This window comes from Doryrhamphus excisus, linkage group LG22 (genome assembly GCF_037039965.1).
Source record: "Doryrhamphus excisus strain RoL-2023G ecotype Guam linkage group LG22, RoL_Dexc_Guam_v1.1, whole genome shotgun sequence".
Taxonomy (NCBI): domain Eukaryota; kingdom Metazoa; phylum Chordata; class Actinopteri; order Syngnathiformes; family Syngnathidae; genus Doryrhamphus; species Doryrhamphus excisus.
In genome coordinates this window covers 12,043,128-12,066,948 of record NC_136378.1, presented here as the reverse complement: position 1 = coordinate 12,066,948, position 23,821 = coordinate 12,043,128, and the positions used below count along the sequence as shown (strand labels likewise).

Here is a 23,821-nt window from a genome sequence, read left to right as displayed (position 1 = left end):
GTGGATGCCAGCACGTTGGCAGTACGGCTGCCCTCGGGCCACTTTTTGGACACACTCCCCTTTTACGCCACTGGAAGCACGCCGGTCAAAGGCGCTCTGTGATTGGCCAGTTGCGCGGTTCTAAAAGGGGCGTGAAGTTGACTATTAGCAACTGGCTTCTGTGATGCCATACCTCTGGAGAGCCAATGCAGTATTGGCGGCGACTCGCACAAACGGAATAACGCGACTCCACGTCGCGTTTTTACGCCATAGATAACTTAGTTTGATTCATTGAGACGTTTTTGATGTCCCTCTGACTGACATCAGTGTATCAAAAGAACAGTGACCCGGCTCTCTGGACCTGGCTAACGTCGCTAGCTAGCCTGTTTTGCTAGGCTACTAGCAGTCGTTGAATCGGCTAGGCTAAACCCAACATTAGCAAAGGTTTGTTCCGCGCGCGGTGTCACAACTACTGAATTTAAAACTACATTTGACTCGAAGTTTCATTCTGTATTTGGTCATCAAGTGGAAAACGTCGCCACTGTGAGCTACTTTACCGCGCTAGTTATCTATTATAAAAGTCAGCAGTCACGCTCTCCCAACTATCTGCTTGCGAGTTGGTGGGCTTTGTGCTGTTTAGCCATCGCATGCTAGCTATCCATTACGAAAGTTGATGGTGATCCCACACAAACGTTACGGATAACGTTAAATTGGACTCGTCGTCGATGGCCTGACAAGTGTTGTAAGGAACTGCGGCGACGACGGTGTTTATTTTATTAAGCAACGCTAAGTTCCCTCAACTGCAGAGGTTGCACGTCGGGCGGGCCTCGTTGATTGCGGTGGGTCTGGAGCTAATTTCTTCTTCATTAGCTGCTTAACACGATTAATTCTTTGTCCTCAAACGTGTCAATTTGTCACCTTCACAGAGCAAACATGTAACAGCCTCGGTTGGATTCCAAGAAGAATACCAGCGTCAACTTGGAAGCATGCACAATTCCGGAGTCCTGCAGCAAGAAAAGATGGAGCTGGACTTGGACAGCCCATCTTCCTTAGTTCAGAGCGATGGACAGCTGAGGAGATCCAACAGTGCACCCATGATTAATGGCCTCAGGTTCCAGTGTTTCATATTTACCATTACACTTGAACCTTGAATTGACTTTGTCCAGCTGTTGAATGTTTCAGTATTTTACTGTTCTGACAAGGAGCGAGTCATGTGCTAAGACAAGTTTGTCATTGCAGTGATAACTCCCAAGTGTTCCAAAGAGAGGTCTTGCGAAGCCGCAGAAATAGCACAACGGTCGTCAACAGGCCCAATATGGTAGAAAACATTCTAAAAGTAACTTGGGTTATTCAGTTGTGAATTTTTCCACTCTTACTCTTCCAGGTTCCTTCCTCGCCTATCCGGGTTCCCAGCACCAGACTTCATCAGATCAAACAAGTAAGAACGCTGCGTCCATGTTTGATAAGGCTCAGGGCATGGCAGACCGTTGTCTCCCGCTTCATACGCATGCAAAGTAACGTTTTGGAGTTGACAGGCCCGTCGATCTCGCTGTGATGATCGATTGGTAGTATCAGACTCCGACAGACGTGTTAGCCGCGAGAAAGTAACTGAATAAGAATCACCAATATGTTGTGTGTTCTCACAGGAAGAGGGTGTCGATGTGATGAACAGAGAAACTGCACATGAGAGGTAAGCACTGTGAGGATGCCGTGTACTTTGGAAGCTCAAAACTTGAACAGTATCAATTTTGACTTGAACCCAACAATTTGTGCAAGAGGAAGTAGTCCGGTCCAGGGTCAAACTGGTATTGTCATAAAACTTTGACAGTCGATAACATGCTTACCTGTTAGATTTGAAGTGAACTACTTCTGATGTTGGATGAACAAAATTCTGTTATTTTCAGGCAAAGTCGCATGGCGCACAGCCTTTTAATCAAGATTGGATGCAAATTTGGTAGAATTTCAACCACAGACTACAAAGCCCATCATAATCTTTCACGGGTGAAGCCTCATAAATCTTAAGAGGCTTTCCTTCAAATTTTGTTTGAACACTTCTGAGTTTCGGTGCGTCGGTGAAAAGCAACATTAGCGACATCTGGTGGAAGAGTGAAGTAAAAGCAATCTGTCACATTAAGTAGCTTTCAGTTAGTGCCAAAATAACCAGTCAAAACAGTGCCAGCCATCAATCTGTCGTATGAAGCTTTCCGATGTTATTGACTGAACGATACAAGCACATTTTTTATAAAAAAAATTTTATAACTATTCCCAACTGTGGCTTGGCGGGGATGTGGTTTTCATCGATGTGGGTGTGTTAAAAAAAATTTTTTGTGCGCACACAGGGAAGTGCAAGCTGCTATGCAAATAAGCCAGTCCTGGGAGGAAAGTCTGAGTCTGGTAAGCTGGAAGCTTTAGTTCATCACGTTACTTGTGTTTTGTCAGCCCTGCTGTACTTCCTCACGGCATGTTTTGGCCTCTGAAAATTGCTGCCCCTCTCTTTCTAGAGAGTTGGCGTGAACAAACATGCTAGAAAAATGTGTTAGTTTGGAGTTAACAGGGCCACCAGTCTTTCAAGTTCAGACTGAGTTGGTAGTATAATACTCCTACATTTGTTGTTGGTACTATTGTTACCGCATTAGTGTGTACGATGACCAGTTTGTTCAGTCCTTTATTGTTTTTCTTTTGTTTAGAGCGACAATGATTTGGAAAAATCTGCGTCATCGTCCCCTAAGCGCATCGACTTTGTGCCCGTGTCCCCAGCACCATCTCCAACCAGAGGAATAGGGAAAAAGGTACATGTGAACTTGGACTCTATCGGTATTTAAAAATGATCACCCAACCCTAGCTTACAATCTATTGAATAAAGATGTAATGTATATATTGAACAGCACAGCAGAAGACATTGAAGTCAGTTGTGTTAAATCTCGGAGGCTTTAATGCACCATGGACCAGAGTGTAGAAACACAGCATTGTAGAGTGGGAGCAAATACACGACTGTCGTTTTTTATTGTAAACATGTCTTCTCATCTTCCCCTTTCCTCTCTGGGAGCAGCAGTGTTTCTCTCCGTCTCTACAAATCCTCGTGAGCAGCAATGGCCTCACTCCCAGTCCTATACCAAGTCCAACGCGGCGCTTTGGGTGAGTCTTCGACTGATTACACTTGCAGGGGTGTCAAACTTGTGCCATCGCTCATTTTAGTACATAGAGCCAACAGCACTAGCCCGACCCCGACGGAGATCAATCCATCCAACTATTTTCTATGCCGCTTACCCTCACTAGGGTCACCGTTATGCTGGAGCCTATCCCAGCCGTCTCTGGGCGAGAGGCAGTGTACACCCTGGTCTGGTCACCAGCCAATGGCAGGGCACTTCTGTTCCAACGCACAATTGGAAAGCACATTTTTTTCCCCACGATTACTCGAAAATTTTTCAGTAGAATACACAATTACTAAAATTCAGTTGTTGCACCCCTAGTTTTAATGATCCTGGTTTGAGGGAAGGAGCTCAACTAAATTGCCTACTGACACTCATAACTTTGTTATTGAGATGCATTCTGGCATATTGTGTTTGTCATCTAAATAAAGAAAAACCTGAAGTGGATATTGTCACTTATTACACACTAAAACCTCACTTTTTTTCTGTAAAACACCATCATTAAACGCATGTGTTATAGAACGTAAACAAATGAACAGCATTCACATGGTGCGTTCTGTGTAATTCTTAATGCGAAAGTACAAGTTGCTGCATTTCAGTATGCTTGGAAATCCCAGAAAACACACTGCAAGCATGTGACTTCAACTTGAAATCACATGGTGTCTTTGAATGCAAAAAGTGTGATGCAAATGCAATTTTAGGTATGTGTGGCATCTTTTAAACTTGAGTTACATTTTCTGGTCATTTGGAGCCATTTGACATTGTACTGTGAAATGAATAATAAATTTTTTACATTTTTCCCCCTTAGCCGTCGGAGCCAGAGTCCTATCAACTGCATCCGAGCTAGCATACTTGGACCTATAAAGCGCAAAGGTGAGCTCCTTCATTCAGATTACATAATTGGCCATGACTCAAAACTATGGCCGGAGTGGTGATTTTCAAAAAAAAAAAATGTTGTCTGGACGGGTGAAACCGAACGTGTCATAAGAAATGTCACATTATTTAACACCAGAACATGAAGTTATTGACTTGGGTTTTGTTTTTTTGGTCGACACAAATGAGACACGGTAATAAATATGCTAAATGTCTTTGAGAGACAAGATTTTGATATGTCTTTGACTTTGCAGGTGAGATGGAGATAGAGAGTCAGCCAAAAAGGCTCTTTCAGGGCACCACCACCATGTTGTCCTCAGATGTCTCCAACCTGTCTGATCTGGGCTCCTGGTAAGTCCTTTCCATAAAGTCAGAACCTGCAAAACAACATTAAAAGGTCTCACTAGTAGGCATGGGCCTGTGCCCGGGTTCAAGGTATACCATGGTATGGAAAATAGTAGTATACTTGTGTTCAGGAACGGTTCACTGCAGTACTTTTCACCTGGTTGATCCGCCAGCATCTCCACGGAAGCAAATGTGTGCACTTTTACTGAAATGAACGCTTTCGTGCAGTCACTCTCCAGATGGATTGCTGGACGGCAGCCTGAGCAGCGTCTGCTCCTCCACAGACTCCCCGGGCAAAATGGAGGGAGTGTCCCCCTCGTCGTCCAGCAACTCTCCCTTCGCCTCCCTCCAGGATTTGTCTCCAAAGTGAGACCGCTATGGCAACACAATCTTTTTCTTTTTTACCCCGTTTTTTTTTTTAGAGCCGCCACATCAGCGCTGCCTAGAAGAATCCATGTGTGCTTTATAATGCCTGGTGGCTTGATCTTGCGGTCATGCAGTTTGTCAGGAAGTCAAAGCCATGACTGAATTGTTGTGTGGAGGTAAATCTAGTGAGTTGAGTTGTGTAGGCGTGGGGGTAAGTCTAATGAACCTGGGAAAGACTGAGGATGCTGAGCACAAGCTGCTAGTCTTTGGATGGTGCTTGGCTTCACACTGGCATTTATTCTCCAACTAGCTGTCATCCACGCGTCCTCTCAGATGAGACATGAAGCACTGGATGAAAAAAAGTATCTGGATAGGTGTACGTCCCCCTTCTTTGTGCTGGAAACTTTTTGTCCATTATGTTTTATATGTACAGTCTGCAGATTTTGTAAGAAAAGATTTAACTTATTGTTTCTCTGCAATTTTTGCTTTTATGTACATAAATCTTGTGTGTAGAAGTTTGAGTGCTGAGGTGAATGAGGCCAGGGATACGTGGGAAATCTTACTGTCCAACTCAGATTTTTCCCATCATAGGGTTGAAACTGTGGTGTTTTTGTTTTACGTGGCTTGTTTGCCTCCCATGTCATATTTCCTGTAGGAGCAGTGGATTTCATGGTTTTTAGTGTTTAACGCTAAAGACGTCTGGATTGTTGTACAGTTTTCCTGCCCTTTTTTTGTCTTGAAGAAAAATTATTTATGGTTAAAAAATCTATATATATACACATATATTTCATATATATATGAAATACAATGGAGGTAAGGTTCTATCTCCAGTAAACGTGAACGTATGTGTTGTCATTGTAATCAGACTGCAGTCATATGCAGCTAAAATCCAAATGACACCATTTCTGTTATGAAAGGCTGCTGTTCCTGCTGTGGTTGTTGTTGCACAGGGTACCCGTGTCTTGTTTTGTTTTCTTGTTCAGCCTGTGTTAAGTCTTAAGTGGGGAAGTTTATTAAAACAAGAAAAGGTCAAAACAGTATGTCGAGGTTAAGCCTGTACTGTGATTTTTGCACCTGCATTTGTTCAACTGTCCTTGTAGCCTCCGTGGACAAACAAGGATGTGATTGTAATCCTTTTTAAGGGGTTGTGCCCCTTTTTACTATGAAGAAAGGCTTGTTTGCAGTTATATAACTGAATGTTTTTATCCCCCCCTAAATTAGAACACAAAAAAACTGCGTGCTTGTCAATGCAAGACATTTTTCCAGGGCATGATGATTTAGTGACTTTCAGTGTCAACCTGAGCTTTTGCTTTTTCGCTCATATCAAACAAAGACAAAATAAATTATTTCTTTATGAATGTTGTTTGCGCAAACCTCACTGACAGGCCTCAAGTTGTTGAAATTTAACAAACAGTGGATCCTCGCAGATACGTGGGGTTGTGAACGCTTTTTCATCCAAATATTTTTGTGGGAAACCTACCATTTGGTACTCTTCTCCATAAATTAGGTCGTTCATTGGGAGAAAGGCCATTTCATTTACCTTGCATGACATAGCTTGGTTTGCATTGACTCAGCTTGATGTACTCCTACCCGCATATCACAAACCAACAGGAGTCCAAATACTTCACTCACGGTGCAACACAAGGGGAGCTGTACCACACAGACTCTAGGGCGGAGGTGGGCAAACTATGGCCCGGGGACCACATACGGCCTGCCCGTTCTTTCCAAAGTATTTCATTTAAACTCAAGACGCGAGTCAAAGTTTGGCCACCCCTGCTCTAGGAGCATCAAAATAAACGTACATGCAAAACAATATTTTACTCATAACACACACTTAGTTCTCCAGCATGCCTGTGGGTTGTACCTAGTATAAAATAGTAAAATATATTTGGCATATTATATATATATATATATATATTATATTTGTGGGAATGTGTTTATTTTCATACCCGTTTTGTCACATCAGTAGATGTTGGTTCCTGCTCTAGCTTCAAGATATTTTTCCAAGTGTCTTAAATACTCAAGTGAAGGAAATCTACTGTATACCATGATGTGCTGACTCTTTATTACATGTTTGGAGTATAACAGTACAACAATTTTTGACCAAAAGGTCTTTTTACATCACTGCTGAAAAAAAGGCATTCAAACAGGTACCGATACATGCAGATAACTGCATTTAGTCTTTAATCTACACTAACATCATTCAAAACATTAATGTGGTGTTTACGCGCGATTGCAAGAAGAAAATTGGTATGGCTTTATTTACACGTAGGGTGCATGTTCCTTCACTCATGCAGACTTCAGTTTCATAGCAACAGTAAGCAATGAGGCCATTGGCAGCCATCGGCAGCCATCATGCTTCACAGGTCCTTGCAGTCACTCCACTGGAGACACTGGTTGCATCAATGTGTCAGACAAACGTGGTTGTGGGGGGGATGGGGAGAAACACTTGTGTTTCAGGAGTGAAGGCATATTGGGAGTTCGACTCCCTCCTGTGGCCCGTAGATACGAAGAAACAGCGGTGGTTTGTGACCTTGTCTGATTTTCTTTCCCTTCATGTGCGTAGAATGACCATCGTGAGAAGTCCTAAAGTGCAAGATATACACAATATGTCATTCTCCCACCTTTGCATAGGAGTCCTAACCAATCTTTCAACAAAAGTGTTCAACACACCAAGAACGTAAGCAGCTACAAGTTTCTTGTTAACACTTAAGTGGAGGTAGACAGGCACAGTAGATTCTTGCTCTCCCAGGGTTGGGAGCATCAGGGCGGCCACACACACCAGCCCCAGCAGCACCGTCAACAGACTGGGTCCTCCTGCCACCGGGCGGCTCTCTGCGGCACACACATCCATCAGCATATAACACACATACCCTAAATTCTATGACCCATTAAGGATTGTATGGATGGCGATTCATATAAGATAAGTTTGATGCAATTTAAGGCTAAATGAGGTTGGGCTCTTTTGACAACTGCATTTTAAAGGCAGATTTGTGTAATATGTAAACCCTTGTGAGGATAAGCGGTAGAAAATTTATGAAAATGTCTTAACATAGGGCTAGGGCGAACTGTCCTGTAAGCCAGCATTTGTCTCCATCTAGTGGCATACGACAGGTAGCATCCAGTCGTCCTACCTGTTTGGAAAACGGTCTGTTCAAAGAACTCGCTGTCTGCCAGCTGCTCTTTGACCCTGCGTTCATCATCTTGTGAGCGTGGGCTGCTCGGCTCCTGCGAGGCCGAGGGACGGAGCGTGGCCATGACCTCTTTGCGACCCAAAGCTTTCCGCTGACTCTGCTCCGACACCTGCAGGCGGAACTTGTCGTACACGCCATAATGGCACGGCCGCACGTCTCTGTGTCGGATTACTCTGCAACACGCCAGATAGACAATGTAAACCACACATTGCTTTTTTTTTTTTTAAATGAATGTCAGACGTATTCATTTAGGAATGTTTAATATTGTACAATGAAACCCGTTTATGTCGACGCCCCTCGGACTGGCTGACATCAACATAAACAGATTCCACTGTAGTTCTGTAGGAGCAGTTTGCAGTGGCGTATATAGATAATCTGAAAATGACGAGGAGCAGTTCTCAGTTGTACCACAAGTCCATAAATATTCCACCAATGTCAGTTCAGCACTCACATGTCAACACAACACTGTGGTTTGACAGCTCCGGTGGCGTCCACCACAGTGTACTTGTTTGGCGCTGTACACAGCACTTGAAGAAAAGCAAAGACAACTTAATAGAGAGGATTTCTTTAGAAGAACTTACGTCCACGTGCGGTTTTGCCCACTGACCTTTGAACTTGAGGGCGAACTCATAGGGGTTGTAGAGGGTGAGCACCTGCTTGTGAGACGTCTGCTCATCGGCGTAGAAGACGAGCTCAGTGGGGAACACAAACACGGGAAGGTTTCCTTCCACCAGCTCAGGCTGTCGATGCTGCTGCTGCATTGGCCCCCGCTGAGCTCTCCTCCTCCCCCCGTCCAATATCTGCCTCCCCCCTCCCCCCCTTCCTTCCTGCGCTCCACACGCTCTCAGCGCTGTCAACGTCCCTTTAGACGACAGCACCTGTGGCTTCTATGGCATGGTACTGTCAAGACACAAGTGGACAGCTTACATTTTCTGTTTACGTTGTGTACACAGCCAACTCCTGTACTGTACACTTCTTATTTTCTCAATATGTCATGCTATACATAGCCTATTTTTGTTATACTTACAATAAAATGTATTGCAATGACAGAATCTTATGTAAAATCAATACATCTGGCTAATACAGAGGTTCTCAAATGATATGGTACCCACATTTTCCAATGGTCATAAAGTCGCTGCCCTTTTTTAAGTTATTTTCAATATTTTTTACACTTTGAAGTCGGTCATTTTTATATTTATATAATTCATTATTTTTTATTGGTTTTTGTCAAACCAATCACATTTTAAATGATTAATAAAATTTTATTTTCTAAGTCATTTTGTCAAGGAAATGAGGAAGAACATATCTGCATGCATACAAATAATGCAAAAATGAAAATGTAATATCAAAATTACACGAAATAAGACCACAAATCATGTATAAATGTGCAATGAACAAATAGCAAGGAGGTAGATGATTAAAATAGGACTAAATTTACTTTAAAATAAACTGCGACCCACCAGTTGAGAACAATTGGTCATGTGTTTACATATTCTGAAGCAGTGGACTATAGTGATGTTGCAACTCTATGTTCTCCATGAACACACACACACCTTTTATGAACCATGTTAATGTTAACCAAACGACTGCAAAGCCGAGTTACACGGTATTCTATGATAATTTAATACCGTGCTGTTAGCTTGCTAAAGTGCATAGTAATGATATGCTAGTGTCAACATAGACAAGAAGCCTTTATGCTAATGTGGTAGCTGTGAATTTAAACAGGTTCTTTTACGAACACCATGTTTACAGACACCCACAATCAATCGCTTATCATGCCCAACTGCTTTCAATCCAGTGACATTATAGTTCAAGTGTGTTATATTGTCATTATATCGTAGCTAACTGGCTAGCATGCTTGGTTGACCAAAATGCTAGCAGAGAGCTTGTGTAAATTGTCCACGCGCTGTGTCATACCATACCACAAAATACTTTCTATTCGTTTTGTTGTCTAAAAACACCACACGACATAGGTACTTCACCTTTCGTTGTCAATGTCACCAGTCGGGCTACTGCTGTCCCGATCCCACCCTGTTGTTGTTGCTGTTTCTCTTGCCTTTTTTCCCCCTTTGTCAATAAGAGGCTGCAGCAGACTGCGCGGTGCATTCTGGGACGACTGCTGACTCAAGAACGTGGACGACGTCAGCTACACGACTTTATATCAATCGCGATCAATCATGTCATTATGATCATGTTTACAAGCACATTCCGAACAAGTATTCGCAGTTGGGACGAATATGATGTGCAACAATTAAGATTGTTGAGTGCTTTTGGTCACTGTTTTTATGTCAGATGTAGATGTTAAGAGCATGACAGGCTAGCATTCATATAGTATTTGTTTCTTACTTAAGTTTGCATTCTCTAATCTAAGTAAACAATATGTTTGTTGTTATAGTGTCATTAAAAAGGCACATACGGTGTACTGTATATATACAGAGACACTTTTCTGAGACCCTTATTTTTATCAGTGGAAGAAGATGTAACGCCCAGAGCTTTTATTGTGAAGTCCCGAAGTATGTTTGACGGATGTAATGTGGACCGATGAGCCCAGTCTGGCTCTCTAAATCGGAGCAAGCCCACCACTGCCACCAATGTAACCGAGGGTATTTTGACGTTGCGAAAGCTCAACGTGGAGGAAGGGCGACAACCATACACTCGGGACCCACTTCCTTGCCATCCAGTTTCACCGTTCCACATTTACTTCAGTCAAGATGAGAACAACACACTTCCTGCTTTCAAAATAAAAGCACACTGAGTTGCTCTGTTGTGAACGAAATAAAGGTCTCAGAAAGTCATCATAGTACCATAGTCATGAAGTAATCTTAACACGAAAGCATACAGGAAACAACTACATTGTGTATTTTGTAAATATTTTTGTTTGTTATGATGTTCAAATCTATTGTATATATTTATACAAATATATACAATCCATGAGGGCTTTGAAGAAATTAAATGAGAGCCAATAGTTGTTTTGTAATAGTGGTAATAGTTTTATAACAGTAGGATGTAATAAAAGGGGGAAACCTGAAAACTACATTTCATGTACAAAGTATATGTTTCAGCATTCTTGCCCTATACTTACGAATTACTGGCTCGATAGACGTCACCAACATGCACGTTCACACGAACCACAACGTCGACCTCCTTGCTGCTTGTTTATATAGATTCTACATTGAAAGGGCGTGTCCATTGCACGCCCATTGAGCCAATGGCGTTACAGAGGAGGGAAGGGGCGTTCCCTTTGCTCGGGAGCAGAAGTTGAAGAGCGCGAGCCGAGACAGAGCACTGGAAAGGCGGATAGAGGGAGGGCAGAGGCAACGGCCCTCTTCTGGAGGGGGGGGGCTTATTCTAACAAATATATACACACATGTGTGAACTGCTTGGCCGTACTATAGGTCATATGTGGCTAACAGTTAATTTAGAAAAGCATACAAGAGCGGCTTTCCATTTAAAATGCCTATTTTAGTTTTCCTGTTAGACACGTCCGCCTCTATGAATCAGCGCACTTATTTGGGTACGACGTATCTGGACATTGCTAAAGGCGCGGTTGAGGTCTTTATGAAGGTAACGAATGCTTTTACCCCGACTTTTTTCCAGCAAGTGTTCACCTTTGGTGCTCTTAGGGTTCCTTGGGCGAAATCGGTCGAAATTAATATATGTTGTTTTGGTTTTCCTTTTTTGACAGCTGCGTGCCCGAGACCCGGCTAGTAGAGGCGACAGGTACATGCTAGTTACATTCGATGAGCCACCATACGGAGTGAAGGTAATTAGCAACTGATACAATTGTTACATTTGCCAGCCCAACTTGTTTTTCTGTAAGAGGGGCTTTATTGTCCGTCTGCTGTGTTGCCAGCTGTCGTTGGCTTCCCCGCAGCAAAAGAGCGGCAATTTATTTGTTGGCGCTATCCGCAGAAGCAGGGCAGCACTGCCTCCTCACATCCAGCGGACATTTTGCTTTTGTGTAGAGAAAACTCTCGGGCGTTGAGATGGAGGCGTAGAAATATATTAGCTACCGTGACGTCATCTTTTCCTCGCTGTTCACTGTGCCGATTGGTCGATGAGCCTGCCTGTCATATTTAGCCCCGCCCATTACCATATTCGCGTATTACCATTGGCCAAACCTGAGCTGAAAGTTGATAAACCTCCTTCATGAGATGTGTGAGTGCGATGGAACAAAATATGATGATTATTTTTCATGCCTATCCTGCGAGCATTGTGTTTGAACACATAATCACAATCACCCCCTCCCTAACGCTATCTCTCTCACACGCCCACGCATCCTTATGTTATATTTATGTGTATATTTTTAGGGACTCATCTTTGTTGACATTGTATTAAAATGAACACCCGGTTGTCTCCCTATCCATTTACCCTTAGCTCACAGTTGAATTAAATATAAGGTTTGAATAAATATAGCAATAAATGCCTCCATACACACTGGCATTACACTGACATAGATGCAACCTGTGACACACTACAATAATTCCACAGCCCTCATGTCATCTGTTGACTTGTTTTATAACCTGCCACCTGACTCAATGCCAGGTGAATTTTCATCCTATTTGTATCGCACCGGCCCAAAGGAGGATTGACGTTAAACATGTTAAAATTCAAATAACACAAAAATATTTGATCACAACTTATCACGTTATACTGGAAAGGCTGCACCCTGTAATATACATTCTTATGACTTGTGACTACTGTGTTGATGTGCAGGTTCAATAAATTCAACCAACCAAGTGCGTATGAAGTGGTTATTACATACTTGTAATAGCTACTCCATTGTGTTTACTTGTGATGCTTGAAAGCAAGACTTTACTGTACAGTGTGCTTGGCTGCACTTTACAATAGATTCAGCTTTCTTGCCACTACACAAGCCACAAGGTCACTTCCTTATGGCTTGAATGAATACAAAAAGCCTTTATGGAAACATTTACTGTGTGAAGCTAAGCTGCAGTGCCTGACTGTGGATGTACTCCACAGTCTCCACTTTGCTGCAGTCGCCCAGTTTGTTATTGTGTCTCATTCTGAATGTGTTCAATGCGTTGTGGTTTTCGGAGGGAGAGCTGAACTGAGATGTTAAGTACATAAAAAAAAACGCTGTAAGTGCTTTGACCTTCCAGCAATGCCATAACATTGAGGGCAGGGGTGTCAAACTCAACCCGTGGAGGACACTGACGGTTCTCTTTCCAGCCGGTCACTCAAGCAGGTGATTTTAATGATTAACCCTCCTTCGGTTTGAGGGAAGGAGCTCGTCAATTAGATCACCTGCTGGAGAAAGAAAGAAAACCTGCAGTTCTTCGGCCCACACATGTGGGTGTCATTGTTTACTACAACATCAGCAGTAAAAGAATTGCATTAGATGAGATGATTATTACATTATCATAATGTATTTTCATTCATAACAAATTAGATACCCCTTTTATATAAGGTGATATAGGTCACAATAGCGCAACACTGTTATGATTAAAGCAGACATTTTATCTTTTTTTTTCTACAGCAAAGCATTTCTATGAAGTGGTGCTTTTTGTAACCTACCTCGATATTACTGCATCCCTGTGCTGTCTTCTCATCTTGTTCTCTCATTTTTAGGTCGTATACGTGTCAGCTGTTGAGTTAAGACTAAAGAAATGTCTACTATTTCTGCATTTACTTTCTTGCTTTTAAGTGCATAGTTACTAATAGCTGCAAATAGCTGCAGCCAAACAACTTTGCATCTCACAACACACAACCGTGGTGCATTCAAAGACCATAACATTATCAGACAAAAACATTGGAAAATGTTGCAGCTTTATTTAAACAGTGGAACTGTACATGTATGCTGTACATTTTGCCTGTATTATCACGTGTGTATAAACTATAACTGGCTTGTGGTGAGTGTATATTTACTGCGGGAAAAAGGGCCTATTTTTGGAGGAGAAATGACCAAAATGTTTGAAATTTGTTTTAAATGAGGTGGAATTAAGACCCATTAATGCTGTTGTTATGATTGACATTTGGCTCCTTGTTGTGATCAATTATTTTGAGCTTTTTTATCTGACCAGCATTGCAGGTCATCTTAGTATAAGATGTGCTTGATATTTACTCATTACATTCATCAATGGTGTAAATACAGTCTTACATTTCTTAATAATCCAAGATTCAGCATTTGTTTTTCCTTCTGTCTTTGCTTGCCTTGTGTTGTGTGTGTGTGTGTTGTGTTGTGTGTGTGTACTCGCTTTGTGTATGAAGGATTATGCTGGAAGGACAAGGTTTTACTGCATGGGACTGCTCTGATTGTGTAGTTACACCGGCAATAAATTGTTGATGGAGAAGGATAGAGTGGTGGATGGGTTGCTGGGTTGGATGGTTAAAAAAAACGAAAATAATCTGTAGTCTGAATTATTGAGTGCAATCTAGGCTTTATACTTTATGCCTATGACAAAGCATGTATATACTGGAGAGTACTGCGTGTCTGGGTTAGTTCTCTGTTTGGCTCAGCAGCCGAGCGCGGTGGCTTGAGTGACCTAATATTATATGTGCAACAGCAATGAGATTCCACCCACATTCTGGTTTTGGCCTGCTAATCCATAATTCTAGCCTGTCACAATGTTCTAAGAAAACACATTGATACAGACGCTTGAAGCGCTCTTCTGCCCCTCCCTTTGGACACGGCTAGCGGTAAGCTTGCAGGTCATCCTTAGATTAAGCATGAAGCTGCAGCACTAAAGTACTTGACCTCAGTGGAGGAAAGTCTAAGAGCAGTTCCACACCCACATCCTCCCCTGTGGGACTCCTCACAGAGAACAGGCAGCAGTGGGAGGTGTATTTTTGGACACTCTTATAGAAAATGAGGGTCTTCTGCATGGATCTAGCTGTTTTCTATTACAGTCATTCTTCACGAAGATGCAGAATGTCATTTTATTTGACCAAGGTGTTGTTTTTGCCCTTGAGTCTTTCTGCCGTTAAGGCTTTGTTCACTTTTTTCTCGTGTTTGGGATGAAATGATATATATATTCTCCTGTAGCTCTTGTGCTCTGCTGCTGTGTTCAACCTGACACGGTGTATCTTTCAGGCAGGCTGGAAGGAGAACCACGCCACCTTCATGTGTGAGCTGAAGAACCTGCAAGCGTCCGGATTGACGACATTAGGCCACGCTCTTCGCACAGCCTTTGACCTGCTTAACCTCAACCGCCTCGTCTCGGGCATAGACAATTATGGACAGGTACAGTAGGTGGCGCCACTGTCGTTTTCAGCTGCTTTGTTACTTCATGAGAAAAATGTACCTTTTTCCAAGTCATTGTATTCTCAGGGCACTGAGTCAATGATTAGAGAGTGGATAGGACTACTGTAGTTACAGTAGATAGACTCCATAGGACTAATACAGCCTGCTCAGAGGAGAGGCAAAACATCTTCAAAGACCGGATTAATTCAATGCCCCGAAAGTGTGGTTACTTATTACTTATTTCTTATATTTGCATTTTTTTATTAAAATTTCTTACAAATATTTTATTCATTATTAATTCTGATTTTATTTATATTATTAGATATTATATTATTATTACAATCCATCCATGTATTTTCTATACCTCTTATTCTCACTCGGTTCACGGGTATGCTGGAGCCTATCCTAGCAGACTAGTTGAGTCATTTGTCTATATTTGTTCATGATTGCTGTTTTCTCTGCAGGGGCGTAACCCTTTCTTCCTTGAGCCATCAGTGATCATCACAATCACGGATGGCAACAAACTTACGCACAGCTCGGGGGTCCCAGATGAGGTGAGAGATCAAACATGTTTGCATTGGTCTCCATAAAGCCAGCTGCTGATATAATATCCACGTTTATTGTGCCCCCGTGCAGCTGCACCTGCCTCTAAACTCCCCTCTGGCTGGCAGCGAGCTGACCAAAGAACCCTTCCGCTGGGACCAGAGGTTGTTTGCGCTGGTGCTTCGGCTCCCGGGAGCGGCCACGGCAGACAACGAACAGCTCGGTAGCGTCCCCACCGATGAGTCTGCCATCACCCAAATGTGTGAAGTCACAGGAGGTTTGCCAATCTCGCCGAAATACGCTGCTGCAGTATTTACAGTAGATGCTTCCAGTCTGGACTTTTTCTGTGTTAGTAGCGCACCTTCTTGTTTTATTTTCAGGGCGCTCATACTGCGTGAGAACTCAGAGAATGCTCAACCAGTGTCTGGAGTCTCTAGTTCAAAAAGTTCAAAGTGGTGTCGTCATTAATTTTGAGAAAACGGGCCCAGATCCTCCTCTTGTCGGGGAAGGTGAGTTACCACATGCAGTACAACCCTGCTGTTCACGGCCAGCGAATAGCGAACAAATGCCACTAATTGATATTCTCATAGATATGTCTGTTTTGCACACAGCTTTCAACATTCCTGTAAAATACTGCCCAAAGTTTGAAATTTCTGTCACCTTTTATTTAGTGAAACATTCATCAATGATATGGCCCCATTTTGGTACATTTCTGAATATAAAATTATTTTTTAAGAGTTAAGCTAAGGTTTTGATGAAAACTGAGATGATCAATTTTGTGATTTTGTGCGTTAAAAATACTCCTGAGCAGTTCATAAACAAGTACTCCAAGAAGCAGGGTTAGTATCGCCTGACCATTTGATCAAAACGGTTTGGTCTAGAGTTGCTCCTAAATGTAGTTAAGACGTGACATCATCATGCCAAAAAGTAAGCTTTTCACCGTCTCTAGAACTGCATCATTACCAGCACACAGAAACCAATTCTGTCAAAAATATGCTGGGTTGTGGTGAAAAGAAACTCCAAAAACTGTAAAAAAAAAAAAAAAAAGGAGGGGGCTCTTGATTGTGGTGGACTTCATGGCCATGGTCCAAGAAAACCCCATTGCTCTCACAGAGGGACATCAAAGCTTGAATGAAGTTTGCCAGAGAGAATCTTAAATCTGGGGAAGAGTTGAGTTTCCCCAGCTGACCCTGGGAGACAGGCTGTTGGCCAACCAATGGCAGGGCACGTATAGACAAACAGCCATTCACATGGACTATTTAGTCATTGGTCTAACGTCAATGTTTTTGGAATGTTGGGCGAAACTGGACAGAGATGCCCAGGTCTTCCCGACTCCCGATCTCCGGACTGTGTGGCCAACATGCTAACCACTCGACCACTGTGCTGCTCACAATAACATTAAAAAGTCTACTGTTGTTTCCGGGTCTTCCAACATGACAATGACCGACAATCAGAGTTGGCCCAGACGGTTTTGAAGGAAAACCTCTTAGGGTCCCTCCAGGTCCGTGCTCAGAGGCGAAGCAATTTGGATGATCTTGAAAAATGTGCCATTCCTCAGGAGATATGTAAAAAAAAAGCTGTGGGAACTTTGTATTTTTTTTCACAGTACCGTAGTTATATGAAATAAGAAATGTTCCACAAGCCTCCATTTTTATTGACATGAACAACTGATTAGTATGCCATCTTTTCAGTCAATAATGTCCCGTCCTGTTTTGTAGAAAACTCCGAGTCAAGTCGATCCATGTCATCCTTCAACCCGCAGTTGTGGCACAGCTGCCACAAACTCATCTACGTGCGGCCCAACCCAAAAACAGGGGTACCAGTCGGGCATTGGCCCATACCAGAGTCCTTCTGGCCGGACCAGAACTCTCCAACGCTGGTAAGCAGAGAAATTAGGCTGCTTTTTGTTTCTTATTTTGGAATTTGTCTGCTGATCTCCCATCTGCCAAGAACTAATTGCTAATTGATTTACAGCTCATTGAATCAAATGTGCAACTCCGGTATCTCTCTGTTGAGCAGGGGCCCTTATGGAAGAGTCACGGTTTCAAAACCACTAAAATTGTCCGTCATATTGTGACTCCGGTGTGAGAGAAAGTGGAGGTCCAGCACGGCCACTATGTGGAAATATGTCCTGTGTTATTCCTTGCTGGTAGAACTGGGCTTCAATGTTAATTATTAATCTAAACTGATTGCCGATTTGTTTATACAGCCCCTATATTGGATTGCGTTGTGTGCAGGCGTAACAGTAAATTGTTATTGTACCTGAACTCAACACAAAAACATCTACTTTAGTTAATGTGTCCCCCTCCCAGCCCCCTCGGACTGCCCATCCGGTGGTACGATTCTCCTGTGTGGACTGCGAGCCCATGGTGATAGACAAGCTTCCATTCGACAAATACGAACTGGAGCCTTCTCCTCTCACCCAGTACATTCTGGAAAGGAAGTCTCCACACATGTGCTGGCAGGTAAATATTCACAACACATACCGATCATACCTGCTTGGTTCTGCGTGATTGGACACATAAATACCTGCTGACTCAATGATGCTTGACTTGATATGAAACAAAACGTAGCGTTCTTCATTCTTCAGGTGTTTGTCAGCAGCAGCGGGAAGCAAAATGACCTGGGACAGCCTTTTGGTTACCTGAAAGCCAGCACTACTCTCACATGTGTCAACCTCTTTGTCATGCCTTACAACTACCCCGTGCTCCTCCCACTCCTCGGTGAGACACTTTTTCATGTTAAATGGCTTTGAATGATGTAAAGCCACCCTTGTCTGCAGTCAACTAGTCAAGGTGTGAAGCCATGATGTGGCTGTAAATGATGCTGCTCGTCACGCCCCTTCACCGCTCTTGTTTCAGATGACTTGTTCAAAGTGCACAAACTAAAACCAAACCTCAAGTGGCGACAAGCCTTTGAGATGTACCTGAAGACCATGCCTCCGTACTACCTCTTAGTAAGTCACTGTCACTTCTCCTACGGCCTTTTGTCAACAATTCATGCATGCAGGTGCACTGAAAATATTCTTCTCGCTATCTTTTGACAGCCTTTAAAAAAGGCCCTGAGGATGATGGGGGCACCTAATTTAATCGGTGACAGCATGGACTGTGGTCTGAGTTACAGCGTCATCTCCTATTTGAAGAAGCTCAGCCAGCAGGTAAACACAGGACTCATTCATTCATTCATTCAATTTCTACCGCTTATCCTCACAAGGGTTAACCTATTTACTGTAATAAATGTTCATCTACTCAGCTAACAAATGAATTCAAACAGTATTTATCACATCACATGTTCGAGAAAAAGCATCCCACATTAGAACGTGTCAAAAATGACCTATGCAGTGTGTAGCACGTGCGACCTAAAATGAGATTGTACCCTCAAGAACATTCATTGTGTCTTTTCTCTCATTCATCAAGGCAAAGATAGAGTCTGAGCGATTAATAGTTTCTGTGGGGAAGAAGGCCCCCCAGGAAACCGGCATAAGGGTGAAGAACCACTCCAGCTCGCTGTCACTGGCCCACCGGCGAGACTTCAAACAGCTTCTACAGGGAATCACTGGAGAGGTTCCACTTCGCATGGTGGACATCAACGTCAAGGAGTTTGCAGGTTTCCAGATCGCCCTCCTCAACAAGGTGGGTGGGGGACAGTCAGGACATTTCGTAAGACGTGCCAGACTCGTGCTGAATAACTGGAGACGTTCCGTTGACAGGATGTGAAGCCTCAAGGTTATCGAAATGCATACGACATCCCAAGGCGGAACCTTTTGGATCAGCTCACTCGAATGCGCTCCAACTTACTGAGGACGTCACAAAAACTAATCAGAGGGCAAGATGAAGGTATTTATTTGTCACCTCCTGGTGTTGAAATAATCCACTTTGTAAACGACAGCCCACGTTTAAGTTCAGTGGTTTAATTCCAGTGTGTCGCTGCTGACACTCTGTCCTTTGCTTGTTAGATTACCTGCACAGCATCCCCGTGGCTCAGATGGGAAACTACCAGGAGTACCTGAAGATGATGCCGTCTCCTCTGAGAGAGATCGACCCGGATCAACCTAAGCGTCTGCACACATTTGGGAATCCTTTCAAGCAGGATAAGAAGGTAGTAATAGAATGTAGCAGCTCTTTGATACAGCCTAGCGAGGACGTTTTCATCTGTGTCAGATTGTCTGCAACTTCCTGTATACGCTTTTTCATATAGCAGCCTAGGTTGTGTTTCCTTCCAAAGCATGCTTCCATTACATTTATGAGAGTCCACGCAAGTTAATGATAACAAGGAAGTGTGGACCAAGTGGACCAAACTGCACATTCATCAGGAATTCTAACCTGGAAGATCCCGTTACAGTAATCCCTCTTTTATTGCGGTTCATTTTAAATGCGGTTAAGTGACTCTCCATCATGGTAATGGTAATGGTAATGGTAATGGTAATGGTAATGGTAATGGTAATGGTAATGGTTTAATTTCATTTGAACATGCATCAGATTCCAATTGAGTGCATCCCATAATCAGTTCCCAGTTCCACATGTCCAAAAGGAGTAGGAAGAAGCAAAGCTTATTAAATCCTGCCCCTCTATCTGGTACTTTTACAATCACTAACTGTTACATTTGTTCACTTCCTGCCTTTCTAATATAAAGTTTTTGGGTTTATTTTATTTTATTTATCGTCACATACCGAAGTACGAGGTGATAATGTTTTTCTAGTGAGCTCAAACCAAAACTTTTTTTTCTCGGATTATTAGAGCCCTCTAGACATGAAATAGCACCCCTATAGTCACCTATACACTTATATTGCCCAATATTGTGAACAAAATAACAGAAAATAAGCCATTTAAATCATAAATAAGACTCATGTTGATGTGTGTTGCTGTAAATATGTTGTGCACAGGAAATGACATCAGCGGTGTAGAGTCGAGTATTAGCTCAGTGTGGGATCCGGTTGACAGTAGTCCGTGGCTCTACTTTTACATTTTAAATGTTTCTATTCCCCAGGGAATGATGATCGATGAGGCCGATGAGTTCGTCGTGGGCCCTCAAAACAAGAAAAGGGGAAATTCGGGTGATTCCAATGCCGGTGCCACTCTGAAGAGAAGGCGGAGCATGTCACCGTTACTACGGCGACCCCAGACTCCACCTGTCAGTACCAACCACATTCTTATTGGAAAGAGTCCTGCTGCGGTTCAAGGGCAACAGAACCCCCCGAAGGTGATACCAGCACAGCACAAAGGTAAGGTGCTTGGTTTCTAAAAGACCTCCTGCTGAGATGATGACTCTTTTTTTATCCGTGCAGGAATGGACGGCAATGTGGCGGTCATCGAGAGTAATGGTGATGGCGTTCCTGGGCTGGAAACAGGAGACAAATGGCCCGGTGAGATGGACTTGATAGCAGGGTGCCAATCATCCCTCAACCTGGAGGCCAAGGCCACCCCAGGAGCAATGGATCGTGGCGGGGAGGACACCAAAATGAACGAGGAGAAAGCGCTAGTCGAAGATGGTCAAGAGGAGCAGCCACTCGAGGAGAGATACAACTGTGAAGGTTTGAGTCCACAGAGCCAGACAGAGAGCACGGACGCTGACCCCGCTGTGCTGGAGACCATCTTCATACCACCGTTAGACGGCACTCAAGCAGAGCTGAGGACGCGAGTCATCAAGGAGGTCCGCAAACCTGGAAGAAGTGAGTAAGAACGAAGATGGCATCTTTACACGCGCTCATAAAAACAAATAGATTGACTTTGCTTACTTCCTGTTTCACTTTGCTTTCTTCTCTTGTTCAGACATAGAGGCAATACTGGGACTCCTGCAGCAGGTGAAAGGACCGGTAAACGTCCAGCGTTACTTCATCCAACACGCCATCAAAGAGGCCTCCAGGTAAGAAACAATGACGATTAAAGCAGGAGTTTGCAACAGCCCATCGTGACTTGTGTACCGCTGAGTAGCATCCGTGTCGATCTCTTTCAGGTTCAAGAAGCGGGTCCTGATCCAGCAGTTAGAGCTCACCCTTGCCCAGTTGGACGAGAAGCACGGCGCACCGTCGCAACTTCACAATGATCCCGGCAGTTAGAAAACGGGGGGGACATCGTTTGAGCTGTGTGCCAAGAGAAAAAGACAAAAGGTACTTCTACCACAGCGGTCCACGCGCTGTTACATCACATCCTGTTGGAGGCTTATCCGCAGAACACATCCATTGGGGACGAGTAGATGGACTTTATACATAATCCTCTTCATACCGACAGATGACATTCACAATCCGCACTCCGCCAGTCAGACAATAAGCCATAAAACATCTTTAAACGGCAGCACAGATCTTTCTTCAGCGGGTCTGGAAGGTGTTTGTAAAGGCTCAAACCATAACTGCCATGACTCAAGCACTGTCTTTTCACAATAAGTGTCCATATTGTGAAAGCATTATACACGGTAGGGAGCGTCGTGGTCAGGATTGTTGGCGCCCTTGAATTTCAAGCACATTTTATGCTCATGAGTTGCTCATGACGTGCAAATAGAAAAGACGTGAAGAAGTCAACCCATAAAACCTGCATGATGGTGGTGTCATTCAGGCTATTTCCACATCTGCTGCCACACTTTATTTTAGCTCACTATGGAACTGTCAGTGAGATTTGGGTCAGGCTTGTTTAAACCTTGTTAAAGGTCTTCGTAGTGTACACCCCCAGATAAGCTGCTATCTTTAGGTGATGCTTTCACTGTTCGTCATGGGACAACCTCCACCATTTCATCCAAAAAACAAAGTATTCATTGTTTTAATAGTTTCATTTTATTACAAACTAAGTCAACAGTGCGGCCATGTTGTTTCCTTAATGATCACACTGCAGATTTTATCTTGTGAGAGATACTTTCTAGACAGTAGTTATATATTATTTAATTACAGACAATGATTTTAGATATATAATATTTATGGGAGATATTCATTCATTTTCTACCGTTTATCCTCATGAGGGTCACGGGGGTGCTGGAGCCTATCCCAGCTGTCTTCGGGCCAGCCAATCACAGGGCACATATAGACAAACAACCATTTACACTCAAATTCATACCTATGGACAATGTGGAGTGGCCAATTAACCTAACATGTTTTTGGAATCGAACCCGGGTCTCCTAGCTGTGAGGCCTGCACGCTAACCACTTGAATACCGTGCAGCCTATATATAGGAGACATGAAAAGCAAAATACAAATCTTTTGGTCACGTTGGATTTTTTTTATGTCATGCAGCAGAACCTGCTCCTTGTAGAGGAGAGCAATACATCCATTCATGTTCGAATCCCCCCCAAAACGGTTTGAATAAATTCAAAGGCACCAACCGTTCTGACATGACTGTAATAAAACATTTCATAAGAATACCTTCAAAATTCATCTTTAGGTGATTAGAAAAGGCGCGATGTGAATCCGATATATCCCGAATGTCACAGTTGTGTTGACATGCTGCAAACAAATCCCATGCAATGGTGGTAATGTGTTGGTGACAGGATGAGACACACACAGGTGGCCATCTTTACAGCAATAGAAGACTTTCTTACTGTGGTGCAGCTGCAAGTGTCCATTGTCAACACATTTTACACTTGGACTCTTTTAAGGGGAGTTGAAGCAGATGTGCGGTCATTTCCAGCAACTTGACCGAAACCACAACCACTGAGCTGAGAATCACGCCTCCCAGTTGTGTAAAAAAAATCCAGAGAAGTATGCCAAGGCGCGAATACACACACACACACACACACACACACACACAATGTGTCCATTGACTGGTAGTGTCACCGGTTGATTGGAAGGAATCTGCTGCATTGACGCCTTTGTTTTCATGACCAATGTACACTACTGTTTCATGTTCATAAGGAAGACTGACTATTTTTTTCTATTTGTTCATTTCAGAGCAAGACAAATATTTTGAAAGTCAATTTTGTAAACTTAGAATTTTATTGAATTTTTGTAACAAAACAAATAAACCACCTGTAAAAGGGTAAATCTACTGTTTCCTACACGTGTGAGCATAAAACTGTCCCTTTGTGATGTCACATAGGGGCGGACTTTCTTATATGTATGGTTCATGGTTAGGCAGCGGAGTGGGCATGCCCAGTGACAGGCCGTTGGTGGAATAAATTAAAATAGGCACCTGTAATAGGTGCAGATTCTGCAAAATCTAAAAAGTTTTCTGTGCAGGTTATTGCGT

General features: G+C 43.1%; 3 protein-coding genes and 1 non-coding gene across 5 annotated transcripts; 3 read left to right on the top strand and 1 right to left on the bottom strand.

The window, feature by feature from the left end:
* The first annotated feature begins 105 nt into the window (after positions 1 to 105).
* pabir2 (PABIR family member 2) lies at positions 106 to 6,070 on the top strand. Its single transcript, XM_058062848.2, has 11 exons — positions 106 to 818; positions 906 to 1,090; positions 1,219 to 1,297; positions 1,364 to 1,417; positions 1,626 to 1,669; positions 2,319 to 2,373; positions 2,667 to 2,768; positions 3,029 to 3,114; positions 3,937 to 4,001; positions 4,256 to 4,352; positions 4,575 to 6,070. Exons 2-11 carry the CDS (start codon positions 966 to 968, stop codon positions 4,714 to 4,716), a joined length of 849 nt encoding a protein of 282 aa, XP_057918831.1. The 5' UTR covers positions 106 to 818; positions 906 to 965; the 3' UTR covers positions 4,717 to 6,070.
* On the top strand, positions 2,486 to 2,587 carry LOC131110778 (small nucleolar RNA U109). The gene has a single exon (XR_009121037.1). It is a non-coding gene; the product is annotated as a small nucleolar RNA U109 (small nucleolar RNA).
* A 685-nt stretch (positions 6,071 to 6,755) lies between the features above and the next one.
* Positions 6,756 to 11,007, bottom strand: mospd1 (motile sperm domain containing 1). The gene is made up of 7 exons (XM_058062850.2): positions 10,989 to 11,007; positions 9,889 to 10,025; positions 8,514 to 8,806; positions 8,358 to 8,433; positions 7,847 to 8,079; positions 7,386 to 7,547; positions 6,756 to 7,298 (listed from the first exon to the last, which is right to left on the bottom strand). Exons 3-7 carry the CDS (start codon positions 8,665 to 8,667, stop codon positions 7,267 to 7,269), a joined length of 657 nt encoding a protein of 218 aa, XP_057918833.1. The 5' UTR covers positions 8,668 to 8,806; positions 9,889 to 10,025; positions 10,989 to 11,007; the 3' UTR covers positions 6,756 to 7,266.
* Positions 11,008 to 11,150: 143 nt separating this feature from the next.
* Positions 11,151 to 23,616, top strand: ints6l (integrator complex subunit 6 like). 2 transcript variants are annotated; one of them, XM_058062840.2, is made up of 18 exons: positions 11,151 to 11,470; positions 11,592 to 11,669; positions 14,961 to 15,110; positions 15,575 to 15,664; positions 15,747 to 15,930; positions 16,034 to 16,162; positions 17,372 to 17,532; positions 17,966 to 18,118; positions 18,244 to 18,376; positions 18,515 to 18,609; positions 18,700 to 18,810; positions 19,070 to 19,285; positions 19,363 to 19,489; positions 19,609 to 19,751; positions 20,640 to 20,874; positions 20,938 to 21,321; positions 21,422 to 21,515; positions 21,606 to 23,616. In XM_058062840.2, the coding sequence occupies exons 1-18, from the start codon at positions 11,360 to 11,362 to the stop codon at positions 21,706 to 21,708; spliced, it is 2,697 nt and encodes an 898-aa protein (XP_057918823.2). In that variant the 5' UTR covers positions 11,151 to 11,359; the 3' UTR covers positions 21,709 to 23,616. The 2 variants fall into 2 exon arrangements, with proteins under 2 accessions (XP_057918823.2, XP_057918824.2); XM_058062841.2 differs by lacking the exon at positions 11,151 to 11,470 and having other exon boundaries at positions 14,965 to 15,110.
* Positions 23,617 to 23,821: the final 205 nt, after the last annotated feature.

Bases quoted from the DNA above. Each gene is read 5' to 3' on its own strand.
- ints6l (XM_058062840.2), top strand. From the start codon at position 11,360: ATGCCTATTTTAGTTTTCCTGTTAGACACGTCCGCCTCTATGAATCAG. The intron at 15,111-15,574 runs GTACAGTAGGTG...TTTTCTCTGCAG, and splicing joins GCATAGACAATTATGGACAG to GGGCGTAACCCTTTCTTCCT. The intron at 18,811-19,069 runs GTAAACACAGGA...TCATTCATCAAG, and splicing joins TGAAGAAGCTCAGCCAGCAG to GCAAAGATAGAGTCTGAGCG.
- mospd1 (XM_058062850.2), bottom strand. From the start codon at position 8,667: ATGCAGCAGCAGCATCGACAGCCTGAGCTGGTGGAAGGAAACCTTCCC. The intron at 8,434-8,513 runs GTCAGTGGGCAA...CTTTTCTTCAAG, and splicing joins GTTCGCCCTCAAGTTCAAAG to TGCTGTGTACAGCGCCAAAC. The intron at 7,299-7,385 runs GTGTGTTGAACA...CTTGCACTTTAG, and splicing joins TGTAGCTGCTTACGTTCTTG to GACTTCTCACGATGGTCATT.
- pabir2 (XM_058062848.2), top strand. From the start codon at position 966: ATGCACAATTCCGGAGTCCTGCAGCAAGAAAAGATGGAGCTGGACTTG. The intron at 1,670-2,318 runs GTAAGCACTGTG...GTGCGCACACAG, and splicing joins AGAGAAACTGCACATGAGAG to GGAAGTGCAAGCTGCTATGC. The intron at 4,002-4,255 runs GTGAGCTCCTTC...TTGACTTTGCAG, and splicing joins TGGACCTATAAAGCGCAAAG to GTGAGATGGAGATAGAGAGT.